Below are 22,821 nucleotides of genomic sequence, written 5' to 3' on the forward strand. Positions count from 1 at the left end.
CAAAACTGAAACCTTTTTTACAAGGATTCATGTCTGCATTAACCACAATACCTGCAGTCAAAATGCAAACAAAAAACATACTATGATAATATATGCATTGTCCTTGAAACTGATTGGTCCACACCAAGGGACGGCTTTCTTTTGAGCCTCGACCCAATTGGTGCTCGACCAGATGACGTCAAAAGGCGTACAGCTCAAAGACAATGCACTATCAAAGTAATGAGGGCTCGGTTTGAGCATTCACATCATTAGACCTCCTTTGCCAGTACCAAAATGTAATAATAGGGTTTTTCCCCTTTTTTCTGGCAACAAAACTGAAACCTTTTAACAAGTATTCAAGTCTGCATTAACCACAATACCTGCAGTCAAAATGCTTTTTGGCGTCATCTGGTCGAGCACCTATTGGGTCGAGGCACAAAAGAAAGCCGTCCCTTGGTGTGGACCAATCAGTTTCAAGGACAATGCCTATATTATCATAGTATGTTTTTTGTTTGCAATTTGACTGCAGATATTGTGGTTAATGCCGACATGAATCCTTGTAAAAAGGTTTCAGTTTTGTTGCCAGAAAAAAGGGGAAAAACCCTATTATTACATTTTGGTACTGGCAAAGGAGGTCTAATGATAACTGCATAGCGTTCAAGTCATATATGTGCCACGGTTAGTCACAGATTAACACGTCTGTGCTTGCTAAAGTATAAACCAGGGCTCTTTTATTGCAAAGCCACCACATTCAGCACGCTTTCACTGTATTAAGTCGCCTATTGAGAAACTTTCACATTGAATAGGATCGAGCAGCAGGTTGGCAATTGCACCAATTGGTCCGTTTCCCGAGCCTTTAATTCAAACCCCATTTTATTGGCTGTCGGGTGGCTGCGATATTCCCCACGTAATGTGACACTCCCACGAAGGGAGAGAAAGTGTATTGAAAAAAAATCACCATAAAAGGGAACATTTCCAGCCCGGCACTTGCTTGCTCACACCACTGCTGGCGGGAGGATCTTCGAGAGGGTATTGTGGCCTGGTCTCTCACACCGGCGAGACATCTTGGGAAGACACTTTGACCCCACCATACGTGAGCTGCCCATCGACAAACTGCGCTGTGCCCATTTAGACTGCTGGGTTGACACAGAGGCGGGGGGGATTTAACAATTGTTTCAAATGCCACGCCGGGAGGTCGAACCGGTGGCCTCCAGATTGCAAGTCCGTTGTGCAGTGCACAACACCACGGCGGCATCTGAAATGACCACCACCCCACACACTTTAAACCGACAAGACGGCATTGACCTGGTTGGTGGGTTTCAAACTAAATATTACCGTCCTCTTTTATGACAGATTTTTTTTCCACTGAAAATGAGATCCCTGCGTGTCTGGGGCCGCTGCTTGTAACAATGTCGTTAATTAACTTTTAGAACTGTGCTGGGTCGAGTTTAATTTACATCAAGACAGTTTTCGTTGTCAAAAGAATAAGGTGCGAGTAACATACACAACTCTGATGACAGTAATACCACCAAGTCCGTGGCCGTTTGGTGTTGGTTTCTCGACTGTTTTTCCCAACTTAAAGTTAGTGGGGCGGGGGGGGGTTTCTTCCAAGAATTAAAGTGCCGATCTGTCATAACACAGCTCAGCATGTACATATAACTCATGCGTATACAGAGCTGCCTTTAGAAAAAGACCCTGTCGAATATTTGTGTTACATATTTACATTTTTCATGAACAGCGGTGTTCACAGTCCGATTAAAAATACGTTTAAGTTCCTGCATGGACATAGGGGTCCAGTAGTCCAATGTCTTGTTTTTCTGCTGTCATTACATCTATTTTCCAATAAAAAGCACCTGTACATCATCCATCCCACAACCTTACCCCAAATATTTTGTATTGATACTTATATTGATACATGAAGATTATTTTGGTGCTATAAATGTCCAACTGATGGACCGCTTTGTTGAGCTATCATTTGTGATGGCCAGGTCATCACAAATGATAGGATGGGAGATGGATTAGTTCAAGGCCGTAGCCATGGAGTCAACACTGGGGGGGACCAAATCTTCCAGAGGGTCTGGGGTCCCCCCCCCAGAAAAAAAAGTAAATTTGAAAACGAATTTCCTGCCTAAAATATTACTAAAATTCACTAACACATAGGGTGGACCTTGTTTCTTTCAATAATGTCTAATAGTGTATTGTATTATCTTGCTTCATTGTATGTAATGGCAGAGATTAGGGATTAATAAAGTACAACCACGAGCACAATCATATAAACAGAAATCTATTTTATAGCATTATATATTGGGGGGGGGGGGGGGGGGGCATTTTGAGCATATTTGCGATGCTCATTGATTCATGCCAGCCATCCTGTCATTCATTGGCTTCCTCATCACTAACATATCGGTATTACCACGGCCATAGTTCTAATAAATTTCATATCTTGATACCTCTGATAATGTCAATGACTCAATTCACTAGGTTGACCGTTACATACATGTTATGTATATCGTTTATTGTTAAATTTGAATCACAGTTCTTTTGATTACTGTTGTTACATTGTTTTTTAGCTTTATTTTGGTGATTTCGAAAACATATGGTGAAGCCATGTTTTTTGCGGAAGTGCGGAGTTGGCCTGATAACTTTAATCTAAATTGTCGTATGGTTGATAATTGTTTTTTTACCCTTTTATCTGGCAACAAAACTGACAACTTTTTTTACAAGGAGTCATGTTTGCATTGACCACAATAACTGCGGTCGGAATGCAAACAAAAAACATAACTCTGATAAGGTATTTACTGTCCTTGAAATTGATTGGTCCACACCCGAGACAGCTTTCCTTAGTGCCAAGTCTCACATGGTGTTGGACCAGATGACGCCAAAAGGCACACAGATAAAAGGGTAAAAAACAACTATCATATTTTGCTACTGGCAAAGGAGGTTCCAATGGTGTCTTATGGTTGCTATTGTTTGACTTGCATCACACTGGGATTTTTGCACACAGTGTTGTAATACGATGTGTGTGTGTGGGGGGGTTCTAGAAGATTTGCTGGTTTATCCCAGGATGTTGCTGTTGCGCGTCGTCGTCGCTTTAAGATGTTTCTCTGTTCATATTTTGTTTGTTGCGGTTGCACCCGACTCAAGAGCCGCATGGCTCACGGGGCTATACCTAATAAATGAAACTTGAAACTTGAAAACTTGAATATAATTATAACAACAATCAACTCCTGGATGAATACCATGCCACGGCTGTATTGATCATGGAGGTTATTTGACCATACTTCACCACACTGGTCAGATCAGGTTGGTTAAGAGGGAATTGCCCAGGAACAGGAATTGAACTCGGGACACCAGTTTCTAACCACTGCACCACAACTCATTTTGCCATTTAAGTAAAAATAATCTACCAAAACATGTTCAACACATCCCACAGGATGACAGTATCACGAACATATTTTATTTATTTCAATACAGGAATGTATTTTAAGGTGATCTAGCCGATCCATTTATAAAGCGAGCACTGCTATTCATAAAACATCTCGCTCCTGGCTAGGTGTCCGTACAATTGTGTCCATCAGGACTTGGGATTGTGGAAAAACCCTGGAGCAATTCGCAAAACGCTGGGACAATGTTTTCCTCTTCCCCCCCCTCCCCCCAATGAGCATGGCAGCGATTCCGTAACAGATTGTGGCTTATGCACAGGCGAACTAATAAATCAGACACACCGCCAACTCTCCCCAGCACCGATGATTGATCTATTTACAGCCCTGGGGGTGGCTGTTTGTCGCAGTGAGGGCGAAGACAGAGACGGATGAGCATTTTCCTTCTCCCTTTTGTCGGGAGCAACCCCTGGTTCTGCCCACCGAGGGTCACAGGTCAACGGACAGTACCATTGTCCGAGGCCAAAAACCTAGTGCGAGAAAGGCCGCATGCAATTTGTATGAATTAAGGGAAGAATGGCGGGCCATTCTTTCAGCGCCTATTGTTGTTAGTTCTCGCTGGCTGACCTTAAAGCAGGCTGTTTTACTTAAACCATTATATCAATAGCATTCAGAATTGGATTTACCGAAATAGGCTATTTTCCCTCCCCCCACATACCTTTATATATATTTATTTTCGCCTTTTGTCTCGAATTGATGTGAAACGTAGGCTTGCATTTCTCATTCGTGTGGAAATAAACTTCAAGTAATAAAGCTCTGCTCTTTATGTAATGTAGTAAGTAATCGTGATGTTTGGAATTTTCTTTGGCTGCATACAAATTTATACATGTTATACAGGGAAACTAAATCAATTATATTTACAGCCTGGGATATGTCTTTATAGCACTGCAGTTAAAACTAAGTGCCAATTATTTGCTCGGCAGTGATCACAGAGTCAAACACTTTTTTTCCATACCTATGTAGGCTTAATGCAACAAATGACATCAGCGCACTGCGCTGGCTTCAACAAACGTCCTTCAGATGGAGGAGGTAGCCCTTATCCCAGACAGTCCTTTTGCTGCTGGCTGCCATAAAATAGCAGAACCGTCTGCTAAAAAACCACCCTCCTCCATCTCCCACTTATCTCAGACTGACGTCTCCCAGGGACCCGAAAACTTTGAAGCTCCAGTTTCCAGTCTGGATTAGCGGCTGCCCACACCGCCCTATAAAAAGAGGCACTAGTGACTGCCACTTAGTTTAACTAGCTAAGTGACTTTTGGATGTTCATACGGGGAAGGGGAGACAGAGCGAGCTGGGGGGAAGAGTGGTCTAACAAAGCAAACACTTTTGGAAATGCCTGCTCCAACACCACTTCAGCACACAGGGCCGTGATGGATGTGAAGCTAGCCAGAGCCAGCCATTGACCAATTGGCAGGCAGTGCCGTACAAATGGAACCCTTAGACAAAATGTTTATGCAGCCCCAGGAAGTGTTGCTGTTGAAAGCTCCTTATCCCTGTTAAATGTTTTTAACCCCCCCTTTGGGCTTTCCTATCTTCCTTATGTGCGTCTTTTTTGTCTTTAATAAATCACAGGTCACTTTCATTCACTGGAAACCATAGAGTTGCGTAGTGCCCTACCGCGGGTAATTTTTAGAAACCGGATATATTACTGAGCAGTGAGTGTGTCCTTGCAGCAGCTGTTACAAAAGTGACACATATTTTTATTACTGGCAAAAACCTAGTCCCAGTGAAAATGACTGAACAGTTCCATTTTAATTGGTCTTATTACTTTACATTAAAACGTAGCATTGGCCTGTACATATAATGGAAATGCATATGTAACAAGTTGTAAAGTGGTATCCTCTTTGTTAATCTTAGATAGCATGTCCTGTGTTTCAGCTTTAAAAAAAAAAATATGGCCCTTTGCCAATTCACTGCTGGATGAAGACCTTTCCAAAGGAAGTCCGTCATGGAGGGGGGGGGGGGGGTTGTTTGACCATACTTCACCACGCTGGCCTGTGTGTGATTTGGTGAAGGAGGGTTGCCCAGGATATTACTACTGATGTTATTCATTGGCGAAAATTGAACAAGTCGCCGGGTTTATAGTGGACTGTTTTAACAACAGCGCCATCGCTCAAATCCCTGATTTGGGCTGAATTAAGCAAATGAAAACACACATTTCAATGATGACAGCAACCTGAGGTATCCCCAGCCACCATAAATGTAGTCACTTGCAAAATCTCTACAGCGATGGTATGCACCTACATGGGGAAATAAATATTTGTCTGCATTTTCTTAATGGATGGGTGCCGTTCGGTAGTGCAGCCATGAGTTAGTACACTGTGCTATGAACACATAGAGCTGAGTTTGATTTCTGACCATGGCTAATATCAGCACTAACCTGCATTGACCAACGTGCTGAACTATGGTCAAACAATCCCTTATAACCAACGTGACATGGAAAGGCCTTCAGTGGCTTCAAAATGAGCTGTACATTACCATTTACCCCAGAGATATAAAACAAAAGTTACAATATTTTTGGGGGTTGGAAAATGAAGCGTAGAAGATGTCAAAAGATGCATGCGCCACAAAACAAAGACAAAGATCCCCCATATAGCCTGTAATAGACTGTAGGGGCAAGTGCTGTTAGCGAGCACCTATGAAGGCCGGAACGGTACACGAGGGGGTGGGTGGCCAGCCAGCACCACGCCCGACCGCCTTTGTCTCCCTAATGGCGATGTTTACACACCGCACCAGGTACTCATTTGAGGCTGAGTCGACCTAGGGGAGGCCCGGGACCGGTTCAGATATTCGTCACTGGTGTTGGCCGTGAGCGGGAATCGAACCCGGGTCGCCAGGTTCATAGCGCAGCGCGCTAACCGCTACACTATCGCTCCCCACACACACACATCTCTACCTTTGAGCAGCGAGTGTGTGTACGCTGTACACACAAGCGCGCAAGCGTTGAGAGAGGAGAGAGCAAGATTGATAGAAAGAAGAGACGAGAGAGAACACGAAGAAAGCAGAACAATAGAAATTTGAAATCACAAAACGTCTCCGTCCAGCGCGGTGAACTGCCAGTGTAACTAATTGGCAGCAGCGGCTAATCCTGGCTACGTATTCCGTCGGAGCGCTGTAGCGAACTTAATCGTCACGCAAGCAGTGGCCACCGGCCTGGGTGCCATTTGCATCTTAATGGGGCAGACTGGGAAAGGGCCATGAATGGGCAAGCCCGAAGCAGAACGCAAAGCCTCCACACACAGCTCCAAGGCCACTATTATGACGCTCCCCACCCTCATTTGCATGTGGGGCATAAAAGCCTTATGCCCCCCCACCCCCCCCCCCCAAAAAAAAAGAGAAAATTACTGATGAAAATCCCAGAGGTCACAGTCAAATAGGTCCGCTTTCATCTTAAACAGGCCTCTGGTCCATTGTTCTTCGCCTGGCCTGCCTGATCAATGTTCCAACTGAACGTTTGTACAAAGCCGGCGCAGACGCCACTCGTTAAAAGAGCGCCTTTTGCATCGCATCGCTTGCTGTACGGCATAGCCAAATGGCGCAAAAAAACAGTAAATTGCCGATATCAATCGGTGATACCGCAACAATAAAATTAGCCGACTCAGCGGAAAAATGTCTCTTTCTGTCCAAAGTTAACGGGTTTCGCTTTGTTTAACGTCTGCGAGGTTTTAAAACTTCCACGATTTGCATTGCAAGTTTTGTGCAAAGCAGATGCTGAGAGTGTTTCTCGACTCGGGATACACTGGGGCAGTGAAAGCTGGAGAGTGAAGCATTCAGGGTGCCAGTCTTTAGAGAAGAAGGTTTCAAAACAAATCATGGCGAAGAAAGGAATGTTTTCAAACAGGACCCTGCAGAATGCACGCCCCACATAATGCACGGGAAAGTAACGGAGGCCTTAATCGGCTCCCAACGGGTCTTTGGCCAAATCAATGGTGTCAAAAAAAGGATGAAAAGGACCAAGAAAATTCCCAGTGGCAGCAACAAAAAAAAAGAAAAGGAAGATGAAATATAATTAAACTGAGCTTCTGCGGAACTTCTGAGGCAGGATCCACGTGAGAACTGCGCGAAGTGAATGGTCCCTGACTACTGATGCTTTCAGATGCAGAGAAGAACATGTGCGAGTTACGTGCATTCGATATTTGCGTCTGTGCACCTGCTAAACGCAAAAAAGCGCGACCAAGAGTCGAGGATTTGTTTACAGCAATAACGTTGGGCGATATTACACCTAAAGGCGAATTATAATTGTGGTCGAGTTTTATTTTGTCTTACCCGGTGAGAACTGGAGAGACCAGGGATAGTCTCACGATCAAGAGTGACCTGTGGCATTTGTCTGGCAGTAGGGGGCGATGAGCGCTTATGTAGACTTCCAATTGGGCAATGTGCAAAGAAAACCACTGATATGAAAGGTCAACACATTTATAAAATTGTCGTTTGCCCCTCATGAAGATTTAGTTTGTAGATATGTAATTATTTATATATTTGGGGGGGGGGGTATAAGCATCCACCAACGAAAGTATACGGTCTAAACACCTCAGAAAGAATAACTACACTGCCATGGAACTCCCGACTGGAATTTTTTTTTAAGAATAAGCACCTTGGGTTCAACTACCTCACGTCAGACCTGAACATTCATTTAATGTCCAAGGCGCGATGAGATGGCACTGGTGCACGTTAGAGATGCTTTCATCATGCTTTTTTTCGGTTTCTTAAATTACTATTTACATTACATTGGATTGCCATAATATTACGTTACCTAATATTTTGCAGTGCAGGCATCAGGTACATACAACCAGTTAAAATGTATTTTCATAGATCGCGCTATCCAGGTATGGAGATTAAAAGCTTTTCGCTATTCAACTCGAGATCAAGGCAAGTGCCTGATCTTAACAACTCTTGAAATGTATACCGCTTCATCATTTGTTAATAGTTACGATTACAATAAATTACATGCTCTTCAGGTCAAAACAATGGAGAATCCCGCAGAAACCAAGACGCAACAGGGTCACCGATGCATCAAGCGCCAACTGTTGTTGTATGTTGAAAATGAGGAGGCACTACACGTGTGCCTTTAATGCAGTTACAAATAAACGCATGGTATATTTGCGGCTTTCTGGGGCCACAAGCCAACCTTATGACGTTCAAGGCTTGGATCACATCTTTTGGCATGTGCGGAGAGAGGACGAACAAATTTAGGCCAGTGTCCAACATTTTTCACTGTTAAAAGTGCCCGTCAAGACTGAGGGTGTTTATTAAACCCGAGTCAGAAAATAATGCTTGTGGGCATTGTGTATATGGTGGGGGAGCTTTGGTGAGCACAGGTGCATTATGGACCCGATTATTCCAATTTGAGTCCCACTCATAACCAATTACAGTGGTGGATATTGAAAGCAGTCCTGGAGCCTCCCACCGTATGTCGACTAAGCCTTAAATGAGTAGCAAATGTGGTGTGTAACCTTCAACATTGGGGAGACAAAGGTGGCTGGACGTGGTGATGGCCACCCAGCCCCTCATGTGCCATGCTGGCTCTCATAGGTGCTCACCAACGGCACTTGTCTGAACAGCATGTAAAAGGACTACACGGGTTATATTTATCTTTGTTTTATACAAAAATAATACTTGGGTTACGTTTTAGATTTAAACATTTCAGATGTTGCTTTTTTATTGTTAAGGACAATGTCACATCGATTTTTAATGTTTTTTTTATTTGCTGATGATTCACACGATGTAATCACTTCACGTGTGTTTGTGATATACATATGATTGATGTCACTCAACGCCACGTGAAGCCCACTTTTTTTTACGGGAAAAGCACGGAAGTGACGTAATATGTGACGGATTATTTGGCGACGCTTCGTTGGCAGTGGTGCATAAATACAAATTACAAAAAAACTCAACATATTCATCACTTTTGACAAATGCGTCGACTCTTTTGTTAATATGTGACATGGTTACATGTGACGTAATTACATGTGAGATTATTAGACGTGACATCATTCTTTCGGATAATATCCGAAACAAAACATGTTTGTATATCATCCTAAATGTTGCGTCTCGGCTTGGAATTTTCATATTTGTTTGGGATTCAACTGAAAACCGGGAACACATGCCCAATATCTCCCAATATATACAATGCATTTAAAAAATTTGTTTAACAGAAAGTTTAATAAAGCTACAGTTAAGACACAACAAAACGAGCATGGATTATTTCACAAGGACGTCATCTAAACCGACCTTAAGAATTAACTAAACTTTTTGTAAGCGCATTAACAACATTATTTTTGTTACAAAAAGTACACTTTGTGTCAAAAACATTTAAAATTTGAGTGCTATTTTCATTTATTTAAAAGAACTGTTCATTTATGAGAGATGGGTTTGTCAGTCCATTGTCTGAGCACAATTAGTAGCCACTGAATATGAAATGTTGCATTAAAATAAGAAATATAGGCAACAAAAATATGTTGTGCACAAATGTCGTGCATTTATAAATGTCATCGTGTGCAATTACTAATACAAAACAATTATTGTACTTCAGTGAGTGGTGTTGGTCGCAATGACTAGGCTGTTTAATAACAGGGTTTTGTACACAAAAAATTTCAACCTCATAAATTATTCAGACGCTTTATTTAAATTAGGATCAATGGTTTGGTTTCACATACGCATAGAACAATTGGTATTTCACGGTAAAACATCAGACAATCATGCTGCAGTACGCTTGTACGCGCGGGCGTTCGTAACCGGCAGTGCCTCTAATCCGGCCAAGTGAAATCAACGATTGGCAAATCACAAAACCGATGCAGCCTACTTGAGACACTCGCCACAGGTCAACAAGGTGCTTTCACGAGGCAGTACAGCAAGCAGGCTGCCTCCCTGTGCAGAGTGCACGAGAGTGTGATCCCACTTATGCTCGCGGATTTTCACAAGGCACTCCAGTGTCACTTGATACTAAATAAACCGGAACTCAAAAAAAAAGAAATTGGGTCTCGCATCCCAAAGCATAACCCTCTTGAAAACAGGGATTGAGATCCGATGTGGGTTCAATCAGGGTAAATAAATATTATTGGAATATGCATAATAACACGATACACGTTTATGGTTTGTCGTTATTATAAAAGCATTTATTTAAAAAAAAATGCATTTGCTCAAGTATAGTCACCATATAAAATCGATATACATTATAATGTTATATATATAGACTTACATTTCATAATAAAAGTTTTTGGGTTAGATCGCATAAATTTAAATGCGTCGCAATCCTCCACCACCCGACACGGCCAATCAGTAAGAAATGTGTCACGTTAACCAAACGCCAATGATTTACTTCTTCAGCCCACCAGTGTGTTTGAAGAGTGAATCCACAACATTGTACTCAAATTGTAATCCCAAAACCTTTATTATGAATAATACTGGTCGCGAAAGCCTACGTGTTAAACAGACTTACATTTATAATAATTTACAAGACCTTTATCAATCGACTGCTGGATGAAAACCTCTCCACACCATGACGGTCATGGGGGGTTGCTTGACCAGACTTCACCACGCTGGTCGCTGTCACTTGGTAAACGGAGGCGGGGGCCAAAACTCGTTCAAATATCACTCGCCACTGATGTTAGCCGTGAGCGAAAATGTTACTCAGGTCACCAGGTTTTTTAGTAAGTGTTGCTTATAACCGCTGGACATCAGCTCCCCAGTAACGTTCAACAATGTACCCGTAATTCCTTCGGTGGAGGGGGGGTTGGTAGGGAAATAACATGTGCTCATAGGTATTAATTGTGCCATCTATAATTTTCTTAAAAGCTAAACGCAGCAATGCTGAACAAGAATGACACTGCGTCTGCTGGGACTACATTCAAGGAAAGGCAACATATCGACTTTGCTAAAAGCATAAACTGCATTTTCCCTGCTATTCGACTTCGCAGTTATGTATTATTAATTTTAAACATTTAAACACACCGTGCTCTTCACTCTTGACGACTCTCTCAAGGTGACAAATTAAGTATAGCTGCTGTCATCTAACACTCGGGGTGCTAACCGGGGGAAGGAAAAAAAAACGCAAACCACCACGTTTAGTCGAGCACTCATAAATAAATCACCATAATACACAGCCACTGTGATAATCCATAGTATATAGATATTTTGAAATGGCAATTTGTTATTAATATACAATGGCATACGATACCATAAAAAGGCTAATGTTAATGTATATGGAAAAAGCATAGCATGTGTGTACATTAGACTCACAGGCCAGACTGTACTAAGTTTTAAGTCTGGTCTAAACTGTTAAAATGAACAGAATTTGTATTTGCAGGATTAGGCCTGTCTCAACATCTGCCACACACTCACGAGTTAGTTCCACTCGCTTCATCGCGGTTTCACATTTGCCAAGAAAATAAGTGAAAGCAAGGTTACGTAACTCACATGCCTCGTAATGAGCTAAACAGCCTGTTGTACTATCATACTGTTCTTGATTCTTTCTTCGCTTAGGTGGTAGACAATGCTGGGAGAACATTACACGTGCTGGACAGGTTTCCTTCGCTCCATCTGGGTTCGGTTTGTGCGATTTCGCGCTGTATGTGCGGCTAACCTATTGCTACCCAAAATTTGCTATTTGCACTTTCAAATCACTCACATGCGGCTATGTGGTCAGCGGTGGGACAACATTGTGCAGTGTATACCGAATGCACTGCAGCTGTGTGCTACGATGTATTTGTATGTATAGAGTTGTCGGGGGGGGGATGGTTATAGCATCGTGTGCTCTGAACCCAGTGATGCATTCTCGATTCCTAACCACTGCGAACGGAACCGCTCCTGCGGTCCTGAAACATTCCCCACACTCTATCAGCATGCACTGAGCAGCACGGTGAAGTATGGTAACAATAATAAATCCTCCATGCCCTTCATCCAGCCGTGGCTTGACAATGTCTTAAACTTATTACGTGTATCATAGAGTGCTAGAAATGTTTTTAATTGCAAGAATAAACATACAAGAGCATCATTGCACAGGGTCTGTTTTACGCATTAATTCCGTACATTGAGCAAGTTACATGAAGTAAAAGCGCTTATTAGAGCAAATCATAATATATACGTGTATCCAAATGCGTCAATAAAACATGGCAAAATGCATCAGATTCTGGATTAATTTTCACTCGTCAGCTGAGAGGCAACACCATTTATTTTTATTCCCCAAAAGCCAACACTACCAGTCGCAGACAGATGTCTGCTGGGTTCTGTATGCAACAGCGAAGAGTAATCCTGAACACATTTAATAAGACCCCACCTTTCGGGCGTGATCAGTGTGTGTGTGTGGTGAAAAGCATGCCTGAACCTCTCCCGGCGGCCATCCTGTTTAAGCGAACGCTTTTGTCCCAATCCTGTTTTTTTTTGTGTGTTGGCCAAAATGACAAACGTGTCTGCGAATCATCTCGAAGTAAATACATGCACAAAGGCTAAACATTCTCCCACATTCTGGGCCCCCTGACCCACTTTAAAGCAAACTCGAATTACTCAGGTTTACACAGTGGACATAAACACAGAAACCAGCGTAAAAATGCGCGCACATCAATTACACCGTCGAAACATACACATAGACTACGTTTACATGCAAGTATTCTTACGGAACCGCAACATTCAACTGGCTCAAAAACCGCAAATACATTTCCTTAACCTCCACACCCATCCCCCTAACCCGAGTTTCACTGACCCCTCATTTAAAAAAAAAATAACACCGCTGTAAATCCACCAAGGGCAGTCAAACAATGGCCCTGAATAGCTCCACCTCCTCGCCTCTGCACATGCAATCTGTGTTTTAAGAAGTGTTTCTCGGTACCGATTCACCACTGATTTTAAGCATTCAGCCAAGGACGTCAGATGTGTACAGGTACGACCGAGTTGCACAATAGGCCACTAAATATAAGCAGCGACCTTGCAGATGAAAATAATGTGGGGAACTGCAGGCGTACACGAGGATGACACGTGTACGCTCCCTCGACCAATATTATTCATGAAAAATGTTTTTTGGGTTAGATCGTGTAAGTATCGCTTCGATGATGCTGGATGTTGTAATTGCCAGCGAAAGGTCACGGTACTCAAATTGTAAATGCTGTGGATTTACTCTCCAACACAGTAGTGAATAATTGGCACGTTTTGTTTACGTGGCAAACCTCACTGGTTGGCTGTGCAGGGTGGTGGCGGGTTAACGACACATTTATACTTATGCTATCTAACCCGAAAAAGCCTTTATTATGAACACATGAGGACGTTATTCCTCGTGGGTGACTGAATCCCCACAAAATTCTATTTTTATTTGCCACAGAGCCATACGATGACGATCACCCCTACCCCCTCCCCCCCTTTTGAACGCAAACAGCAAGCGACGGCGCGTGAATTTATACACGTAATAAAATGCGCGGGCGTTATGTGTCAAAAGCCACCCTCTTCTCCCCAAAAAAATTATATGGTCGAGTCGGTGTATGGATTTTTTAAAATGATTTTTCACCCGCCCCCCCCCGAATCCACCCCAACTTGTTCTTATTTACTTACTTGAACTCAAATTGAATAAACTGCGTGGGACGTAATACAGTTTAATGCTGTTGATGCATCTGCCTGTCCTGTGGCTTATGGGAGCGGAGAAAAACGAGGCAATTTCAGGCGGGCTATGGCGTGCTGCTACACACGTTCTAATGATAAGCGCGGGTGTCCCGGGGTAATGCGAGAACACAGCACTTCCAAACGGCGTGAATTTATACGGCAGCGACAAAAGCAAGGACAATGACGGCATTTCTAGCCGCTACGAGGCCTGCTACGCGAAGGAAAGCGCAGACCACGCCACTGTGGTTGGGGGGAGAAGGCTCTTTCAATGTCCACCGCGGGTGTTATCTTGCTAAAGATTCTACAGCATTCACGTTCGCCTCTTAAAAAAAAATAATGACCAAGTGTTGTGACCGCACGTAGCGAAGATAGCGATGGCCATGGGGATACATCGGGAAAATGCGTAGACAAATGCAGCCGAGCGAATGCTCAATGTAGGGCAGCTGCTGATTGACTGAAGCGTGTGCTTTGTCGTGACAGGCAACAGGCTATTAATGTTTACATCTGTACTGATTACGTGCGCGTGCTATACGGGATAGAAGGCGTTAACTCAGCGGGTTACTTCAATTCGTCTGAGAGGGCACTTTTAAATAATACCTTATCGATAATTAATTAAATTCTAAATGTAACTTAACGCCATTTGAAATTCCACCTGGTATATTTCATTGCAAAATGTGGGTTTAATTACGCGGACGGTAAATTATAAGGCACCATCATTGATGTTTATGTTATTATTTATAACACGGAGTACAACTATATCTATTTGTGAAGTTATTTCAAAGCGTGATTGCGTTTTTTTATTAAATTGCTTGAATAACGCCCATTAGTCCCGTAAAGGAATTGCAGATTTAGTGAAGCTGTCTAAAATATGTATGAACTAATTTTCTATTGCAATATTGGCAAAAGAAGTTACAGTTAACAGCGTGGTAATGGATCACAGAGTTTGGGGATAGAAGTTGGGATTTAAAGTTAGATTAACTTTTGAGTTATTCTTGAACGAAATAATAAAATAATAAGCACACAATCGAGAGCTCGCTAATACGAAGAGTTAAATTATCAGTGATGCTCTCATGCAAGCTATTTCTGCGAACATACTTACACAATCCATCACACACGTCAGCATTTTGGGTCCTGCTATTTCAGTGAATTAAGTTTGGGGTGCGGTGGTGTAGCGGTTAGCATGTTGCGCAAAGAACTCGGAGACCAATTTCCTCTCCGGTCAACACCAGTGACAATTATCTGAACCGGTCTTGGGCCTCCCCTAGGTCGACTCAGCCTCAAATGAGTACCTGGTGTGGCGTGTGAACATCTCCAGTGTGTAGACAAAGGCGGCCGGGCATGGTGCTGACCACCATAGGCGCTCGCTCATAGAACTTGCCCCTCGATAGTCTTAGGCTCTTTGTCTTTACCTCCGCTGAGCACTTGGAAACAATGCAGCCACAAAGTTGCCTGTGTTTACACAGTGTGCCAACAACTTCGTGCCCAGATAGCAGGGTTCTATTTGCCGCCTGCTAGCTTCCACGCTATCATTAGTGTGCGCACGTGTGTGTGTGTCTGCTGGCTACCAATCAGACATGTGCGTGAGTAATAAAAGATAAGTCTCGTTGCGCGGTAACATCAGTGTGTAATTGTGTGTACAGGTGTAGGGAATCGTTGCGTGTAAGTGTACACAGCTAGTCTAGAGATATACAAAAGAAGATATGAAAAAGAAAGGAATTAGTCTTAAAGGCTGCCTGTAAGGGGTGCGAGCGCTGTTAGCGAACACATATTAAGGCCGGCATGATATTCACTGCACCGGCGGTGAGATGTTAACTCTCTCGCGCGGTATACAGGAGGTCTTGGGTTCAATCCCCATCCTGACGCCTGCTGTATATTTGGAGTTTGCACGTTCTCCCCCGTGGTCGCGTGGAATTTACTCCGGTTCCTCCGGTTTTCCCTCCGCAGCTAGAAACATGCATTTAGAGTATATGGCTGCTATACATTTCCACGTGAAAAAGCCACTTCGTTGAGCTATCAATTGTTATATCAGGTCGCTTATGAAAAAAAAGAGCTATATAGCTCAGTGAGTCTTACCTGATTAAAAAAAAATAGTTTAAGAGTTGTTTTAGTTTTAGGTGCACAATCGAGGTTGGAACGACTCACCGCTGATTTGTTATCTGTGGTCGCGAGTCGAACCGAGATAACCTTGATAGCCGAGATCACAACGCAGTGCGCTAACCAGTGCCGCCCCACCACCACCACCACCACTGTTCCTTCCGGAATATAAGACGCACTTTTTTTCGCAGAACGTTAAAGCGACAATTGTGGGGTGCGTCTCACAATCCAATAGGTGGGTGCGTGATTAGAGTTGTGTGTGTGTGTGTGTCCAGATTTGTGTAACTCTATTTGACAGCGGGCATAATTCGGTGGCGCGTCTTATAATTGATAGGACGCGCGATATGCCTGTGTTATAAAATACCAGTTTTATACAAGGGTGCAGAACACTCTTCACTTAACGATGTTATTACGAAACTAAACTATAAACTATGTTTTTTCTTATGTTACCAGGTAAGGCCCAACTGAGCTAGATAAGCTCTTTTTTTATCAGAAGCCACCTGGGCCACAAATGACAGCTCTGCGAAAGTGGCTTATCATCGCGTGGACATTCATAGCAGCCAAAACACTCCGGACAGCAGCTTCCTTCCGCCGAACGCATTCACAGGGAGAGAGCGACCGGGATGATTTGGAGCCCAACTATCCCTGTGGTCTGCCTAAGGGGGGCTGGGGGGGATGGGCAGCGTGTGCCGTAACGCGGCGAGCAATCTCGGGCCCCCCCCCCCTCCCAAGAAGAGTCACACTGCGCGCTGCGCTTGCGATAATGACCGCGGTGAGCGCGTGGCGTGGCGTGTGTGTGTTGTTGTCTGTCTGTCGCCCTCGAGCAACAACGGAGGCCAAGAGGAGCGATGCTCACAATAACGAGCGGCGCGAGCCGGGCTGATAAAACACAGCAATTTGGCACGGTAGTGGGTGGTGGCATCGGCCAGGCAGTCAATCCATGGCACCTGCCGGGTCTGTCCCGCGACACTTCACGTGGCGGCCTTAACGCGCACCTAGCCTGGCACAAGCGCCGTGGTGACGTAATCGCCACTCAGTCGCTGTTGTCTGTTGTCTGTGTGTCAGCGGCGGTGGTGTAGCGGTGAGCGTGCCGCGCTAAAGCGCTGCGAACCCGGCCGCTACAGGTCGATTGCCGCTCACGGCCAACAACCGTGACGATTATTCTGAACCGATCCTGGGCGTCCTCTAGGTCGACTCAGCCTCAAACCAAAACGAGTCCTTGGTTGCGGTGGGTAAACATCGCCACTGGGGAGACAAATGCGGCCGGGCTTGGCGCTGGCCACCCATCCCCTCGCGTGCCGTGCCGGCGTCAACGGTGCTTGGTAACAGCACTTGCTCCAACAGTCTCGTTAGGCTATACGGGGGATCTTTGTTTGTGTGTCAGCCGCGGGGAGCGGTTGGCGCAGTGGTTAGCGCGCTGAGCTACGAATCTGTCCACCCGAGTTTGAGTCCCGCTCACGGCCACCAACACCAGTGACGATAATATCTGAACCAATTATGGGTCTCCCCTAGGTCGACTCAGCCTAAAACGAGTACCCGGTGTGGTGTGTATTAACACAAAAGAGACAAAGGCGGCCGGGCGTGGACCAGGCCACCCATCTCAGTCGTAGGCCACGACGGTCTTCATCGGTGCTCGCGAAGAGCACTCGCCCCAAAAGTCGTTTTAAGTCTTTACGGGGGGGGGGCGGGGATCTTTGTCTTTGCCATCCACAAAAGAGCGGTGGCGCAGCGGTTAGCGCGCACTGCGCTACCAAAACCGGCAACCCGAGTTTCGAGTCACCCAACATCGGTGACGAATATCGATCCCGGGTCTCCTCCCCTAGGTTGACTCGGCCTCAAGCGAGAGTTATCCCGGCGCGGTGCGTAAATATCGCCACTTAGGAAGGAAAAGTCGGCTGAGCGTCGCCCTGACCTCCCCCCCCCCCGCTCGTGTGCTCGCTAACAGCCACTTTCTCCAACAGTCCGTTCAGGCTATACGGGGGATTCTTTTGTTTTTGTGTGCCTGCCAAGCAGGTGGGCCAGGTGGCCTTTCCGTGGTTACAAATTACCTCCCCTACCCACCGCCCTCCGCTTTTCCATCCCCTTGCACCAAACACTCTCCTACCCGTACATTTGTTGATAATACACACACACACCGAGCGGCGATTACACATGCAACGCGACTCCCTACGGCTGAGCACTTTCGCAATGATTACCGCCTTTTAATGATAAACCATAGAAGCTCGGGTCTGTTTACAAAAAAAATCAGCAAATATAAACGGGATATTACTATGTATCTTAAATGGTGCTCATTGTTGCTGGCCGTTCGGCGTTTCGGGTCACTTACTCAGTAAAACCGGAATACAGATATGTTTTATACGTTACTACATTAAAGAAGGTCTGGCCAATATATAATGTTGAATATTTGTATTATAATACTCGAAATTGTTTAGAATTTAAATAATAGAGATTTTAGCAGCGTATGTATTCTTGTCGCAACAGTAGCTTTAGAATGTGTGTCTCTGAGATGTATCCTGCGCGCATTAACTAATTGTATTAAATAATCCTTAATTATTTTTTATGAAGTAACTTGCGCGCGCGTGTGTGTGTGTTGGCAATTAGGGGAGCGGTCGTGTGGCTGTCAGGGCGCTGCGCTACGAACCCAGCGACCCGGGTTCGATTCCCGCTCACGGCCACCACAAGTGACAATTATTTTTACCGTTCCTAGACCTCCCCCTAGGTCGACTCAGCCTCAAATGAGTTCCTGAAGTGGTGTATAAAACATTGCCACTCGGGAGACAAAGGCGGTCTGGGCGTGGGTGCTGACCAACCCACCGTCTCGTGTGACGTGCCGCCCTTCATAGCTACTCGCTAACAGCGCTGCACCCCAACAGTCTGTGAACGCTATACGGGGAGATCTTTGTCTTTGCCGGTCAATTAACCATCGACTGTACCGTATTGGCACACATCTGAACCGACCACTGTGCGCTACTACAACGCTCTATGTACGGGCGATCCTAATTAGACGCTTGTTCGCGTGGACAAACTGAAGCGGCATCGTCGGAGTAATTGAGCAATCACCGTCGTCAGAGGCACACGGAGGGAAAACAAGCAAAGTCGTAAGCGCACGCGACGGATAACAGTCATCTTTTTTGGGCGAATTTTGCGACTGAATTCTCAAGAGTTAAAGGAGGGCGGCAATATTCTCCAAACCCGGTCATTTTCAGCGCGATCATTATTATTCTGACAGGTTGTGATTTCCAGAACATGCGGTGGGAGGGGAGCGTCGACAATCCGCGTGTACAAATAACAATCATAGAGGGAATGGTTATCTCCCCACCACCCCTACACTCACAAGCTACACACGTGCATCCATCGTACATGAGTGCGTATTAGGGCGAGCGTTATCGATTGCGGTCGAATACGTGCCCTTCTTATAATTACTTTAGCCCATAGGCCCCAATTATTTAAAACATTAATTATTTTTTTTTACATCCAGCACCATTATGGGAAAACGTATCAGCAATCGATAAACGTACTTCATCCAACCACCAGAAAACACATTTTTTAAGTCAATCATCATTTTTTGCAGCCGAGGGAGAGATGTAAAACCGCAATCGGGTGCCTTGTTATTCACAATTCAACCTCAACTTTGGGGTTGTGTGGGATTTATGTAACACTTTCACAAGATCGCCGACCGTCTTTTGAACCACGTCGCCGTGTTTTCGATTATCCGCTACGTTATACTCTCTCTCGCGTTCACGATGCGATTTTGGGCAATCGCCACGAATAGATGAAATCACTGTAAAGTACACATTCTTGAGTGAATCATTTGCTCTAAGAATCGAACTCGGCGCCTAGCGCTGACCACAACAGTTGTCTTGCCGAAAAGCTGCCCATCAAACGCAATGAGTGGCGCGTTAACGCTGCTATCGTAACATACGCTGTGGTTCTACAGCACCTAACGTCTTCACCCCCCCCCCCCGTTTTATCTATGGCTCTTCAATAGCCCACGTTAAAACACTCTGGTCTCTGTGTGTATGTGCCATGGAAAAGGGCCACTGGCTAAAGCGTCGGCGATTTTGTCGTATGGCAGTGTTATTGACGAATGTATTGAGTGTGTTTTGTTAATTGTGCTTTGTGCACTTGCCAACGCAGCATCACCAAATGTGTTTTTTTTGTTACAACACGGGATGAATAGAATATTTTTTTATCAAGATCAGATTAGCGAGCACTTGGCTACATGAGTATAAAAAATTGTATAGTAAGCTACTTACATAATTGGCTCATAAATTACCGCATTGGGCAATGGTCCTTAATCAATGACCTGCATGAGGCTACTGCCCCAACCGCGGTCCTTTGAAATGTAACATTGTAATAAGCAACGGTTACACATTGTAACGGTGCCTGTTGGTCTCCTCGCTGTCACCAACCGTATCGTGGGTCGCCAGCACCAAGCTGCGCAATTGAACCCTTTCATTCCATCCTCTCTCGCACTCGCGAGCCTTCGCCACGAATGAGTTCATAGCCACATTCAGCGGAGCGTGCTGAGAGAGAGAGAGACCGGCAGAGCGTAAGCGTTAACTGAGCGTGGTGGTCACCATGGTCTAGCAAGCGGCACACTACAATAATCATCATCACCAGCCATGGTCAATCCACTGCTGGATGAAGGCCTCCCCATGCCACTGACGCCACCTCCCGCTCCTGCGTTCCTGCGGTTGTAATAACCCACCGAGCAACACCCTGCACACTAAGCGATGTCATCGCTCCATCGAGCCCACGATGTATGGTCCTCACGAACGCACTGAACCATCATTCGTCTTCTTGGCCATTGGCCATTGTCCCATTCGAGCGACTTGTCCTGCCCAAGCCCACTTCACTTTCCCTAACAGTTCGCACAGCCACACACACACGCACACAGTACCTGCAGCGGCTACTGCAGTGCACCGCACATACTCAGAACATACGCGCGCGCGCACACACAAATGCTATCGCATTGAAATGCGGCCAGTGTGGGTTTGTGTTAGCGGTCGATTGTGAAGCGTATACCCAGTATTATATGGTGTTTAAACGGCTGCTTAGGTATATATACACTATCAACATATCATCGCGTTGTTTGCCTACGGGGGTATTTTTTCTGCTTGCGAAATCTGTGGTGGTCTGAAACCATGCGTCCAGCTTACCCGGTAGTTTCCGGGCAACGAATCTCGTGATTGCGTTGGCAAACTTCCGAATAAGTATATTACTATTACACTAAACAATACGTAGCATTTGGTAGACACTGCAATAGGGGGAGCGGTAGCGCCGTTGGCTTGCGCGCTGCGCTAGGAGTCACGGCCACACCAAAGTTCGATTCCCGACAAGGACGACCCACGTCAGTGGCGAGTGACATCAGAACTAAGTCAATTCATCACCAATGCGCACGAACCGGCATGGTGAAGATTGGTTAAAATAAAAACACACACACGACTTAACGGTTGGGGCATCATCCAGCAGTGGATTGGCAAAATCCTAAACATGAATGACTGCAATTGTAATTACAATAATTACGTGATGTCATGATCGCGTTGTAGGCTAGATCACGGCATGACTGTGAACGCAAACCTATAGGGGACAGAGTAATACTGTGCGACTCGGGTACATCGACCATTCCGAATTGACTGCAGTTCTCAAAACTTTTTGACCGCATCCCAACAACATCATCCTGTACCGCATGTAATAGTAAGCACACGTGCTCGCTAACGCGGCCGGGCTGTACAATGCCACGCGTAATCATGTTAAAGATAACTGCACTGACAAGTCCCGTATAGCATTCATTACCTTCACAGCTACGAGTGTAGCATTCGAGACAATTGTAAGGGGTTGTTGTTGTTTAAACAGCAGACATCACCACTCCGGCTTGTCGGAGGTAGCGTGTCCGATGCGAGCACATACTATAGACACTAGTTTGTGTTGCCAACGCGTGGTGCGCATTGAGCGTCAAACACACGGGGATATCTGGACGCCGAGCGAGTGTGTATAAAGCACGTGCAGTCTCTCCCGTCTCCGACAAGACAGTAAACACACACACACACATCCTAAGCAAATTAATAATCACAAGAATACAAATAAGATTTTTTTTTAAAAACCCAGCCTGGCCAGTGTGCGGATGATGGTCACCCCGTTGCCGCATCACACAGTAGCCTATGTAAGCACAATGGGAGGAAAGAAATCTCACAACACACAAGCGCAAATCCCCAACACTATGCGGTTGGCCAAACGGGCAAAGACGATGATCGTTACCTTCCACGCCGTGGCTGGCGGGGACGAGCAGCAGCACGAGGAGCAAGCAATCCATGTTTTCGGAGCCCCGAACATAAAAACAAAAATCGCGTAAGAGACGAGCCCACAAACTTGACGCTCCTTCCCACTCTGCTGCATGCGCCCTTCATTCAGCGCTACTACTCACATGCGCCGCTGGGCCAAACCACTGCGCGTCAAGCAGGGAGGGTGGGCGAGAGGGAGGGGTTTGAGAGCGTGAGAGGGGAGGGGGTGAGAGGGAGGGGAGGACGGGGAGAGAATGCCGATGTGAATGACTGACTCCTTAGAAAGTGCCCAAAAGACACTCTCGAATTTACCAACGAGCGCCATCAGTTAAAACACGTTCCAAAATGATCAGCGCTTGGATTCCGGGACTATCACTTGCAAAATACCTTCGTTTCAAAATGTTGAACAGAACAGAAACGTGTACACAATGTCACGCGTAGCG

General features: G+C 45.2%; 1 protein-coding gene across 4 annotated transcripts in view; it reads right to left on the reverse strand.

The window, feature by feature from the left end:
- Positions 1 to 22,563, reverse strand: part of LOC116946953 (ephrin type-B receptor 1-B-like) — a 179,859-nt gene extending 157,296 nt beyond the window's left edge. For 3 of the 4 annotated variants that reach the window (XM_032962247.2, XM_032962246.2, XM_032962244.2), the window contains exon 1: positions 22,356 to 22,562. In XM_032962247.2, coding sequence (XP_032818138.2) covers positions 22,356 to 22,410 — 55 coding nt within the window. In that variant the 5' untranslated portion in view covers positions 22,411 to 22,562. Of the gene's footprint in view, positions 1 to 22,355 lie in introns of all 4 variants that reach the window. The other variant, XM_032962245.2, reaches the window with a different exon arrangement.
- Between the last annotated feature and the right edge of the window lie 258 nt (positions 22,564 to 22,821).

Source organism: Petromyzon marinus, chromosome 28 (genome assembly GCF_048934315.1).
Source record: "Petromyzon marinus isolate PM22_M1 ecotype Great Lakes invasive population chromosome 28, UKy_Petmar_22M1.pri1.0, whole genome shotgun sequence".
Taxonomy (NCBI): Eukaryota; Metazoa; Chordata; class Hyperoartia; order Petromyzontiformes; family Petromyzontidae; genus Petromyzon; species Petromyzon marinus.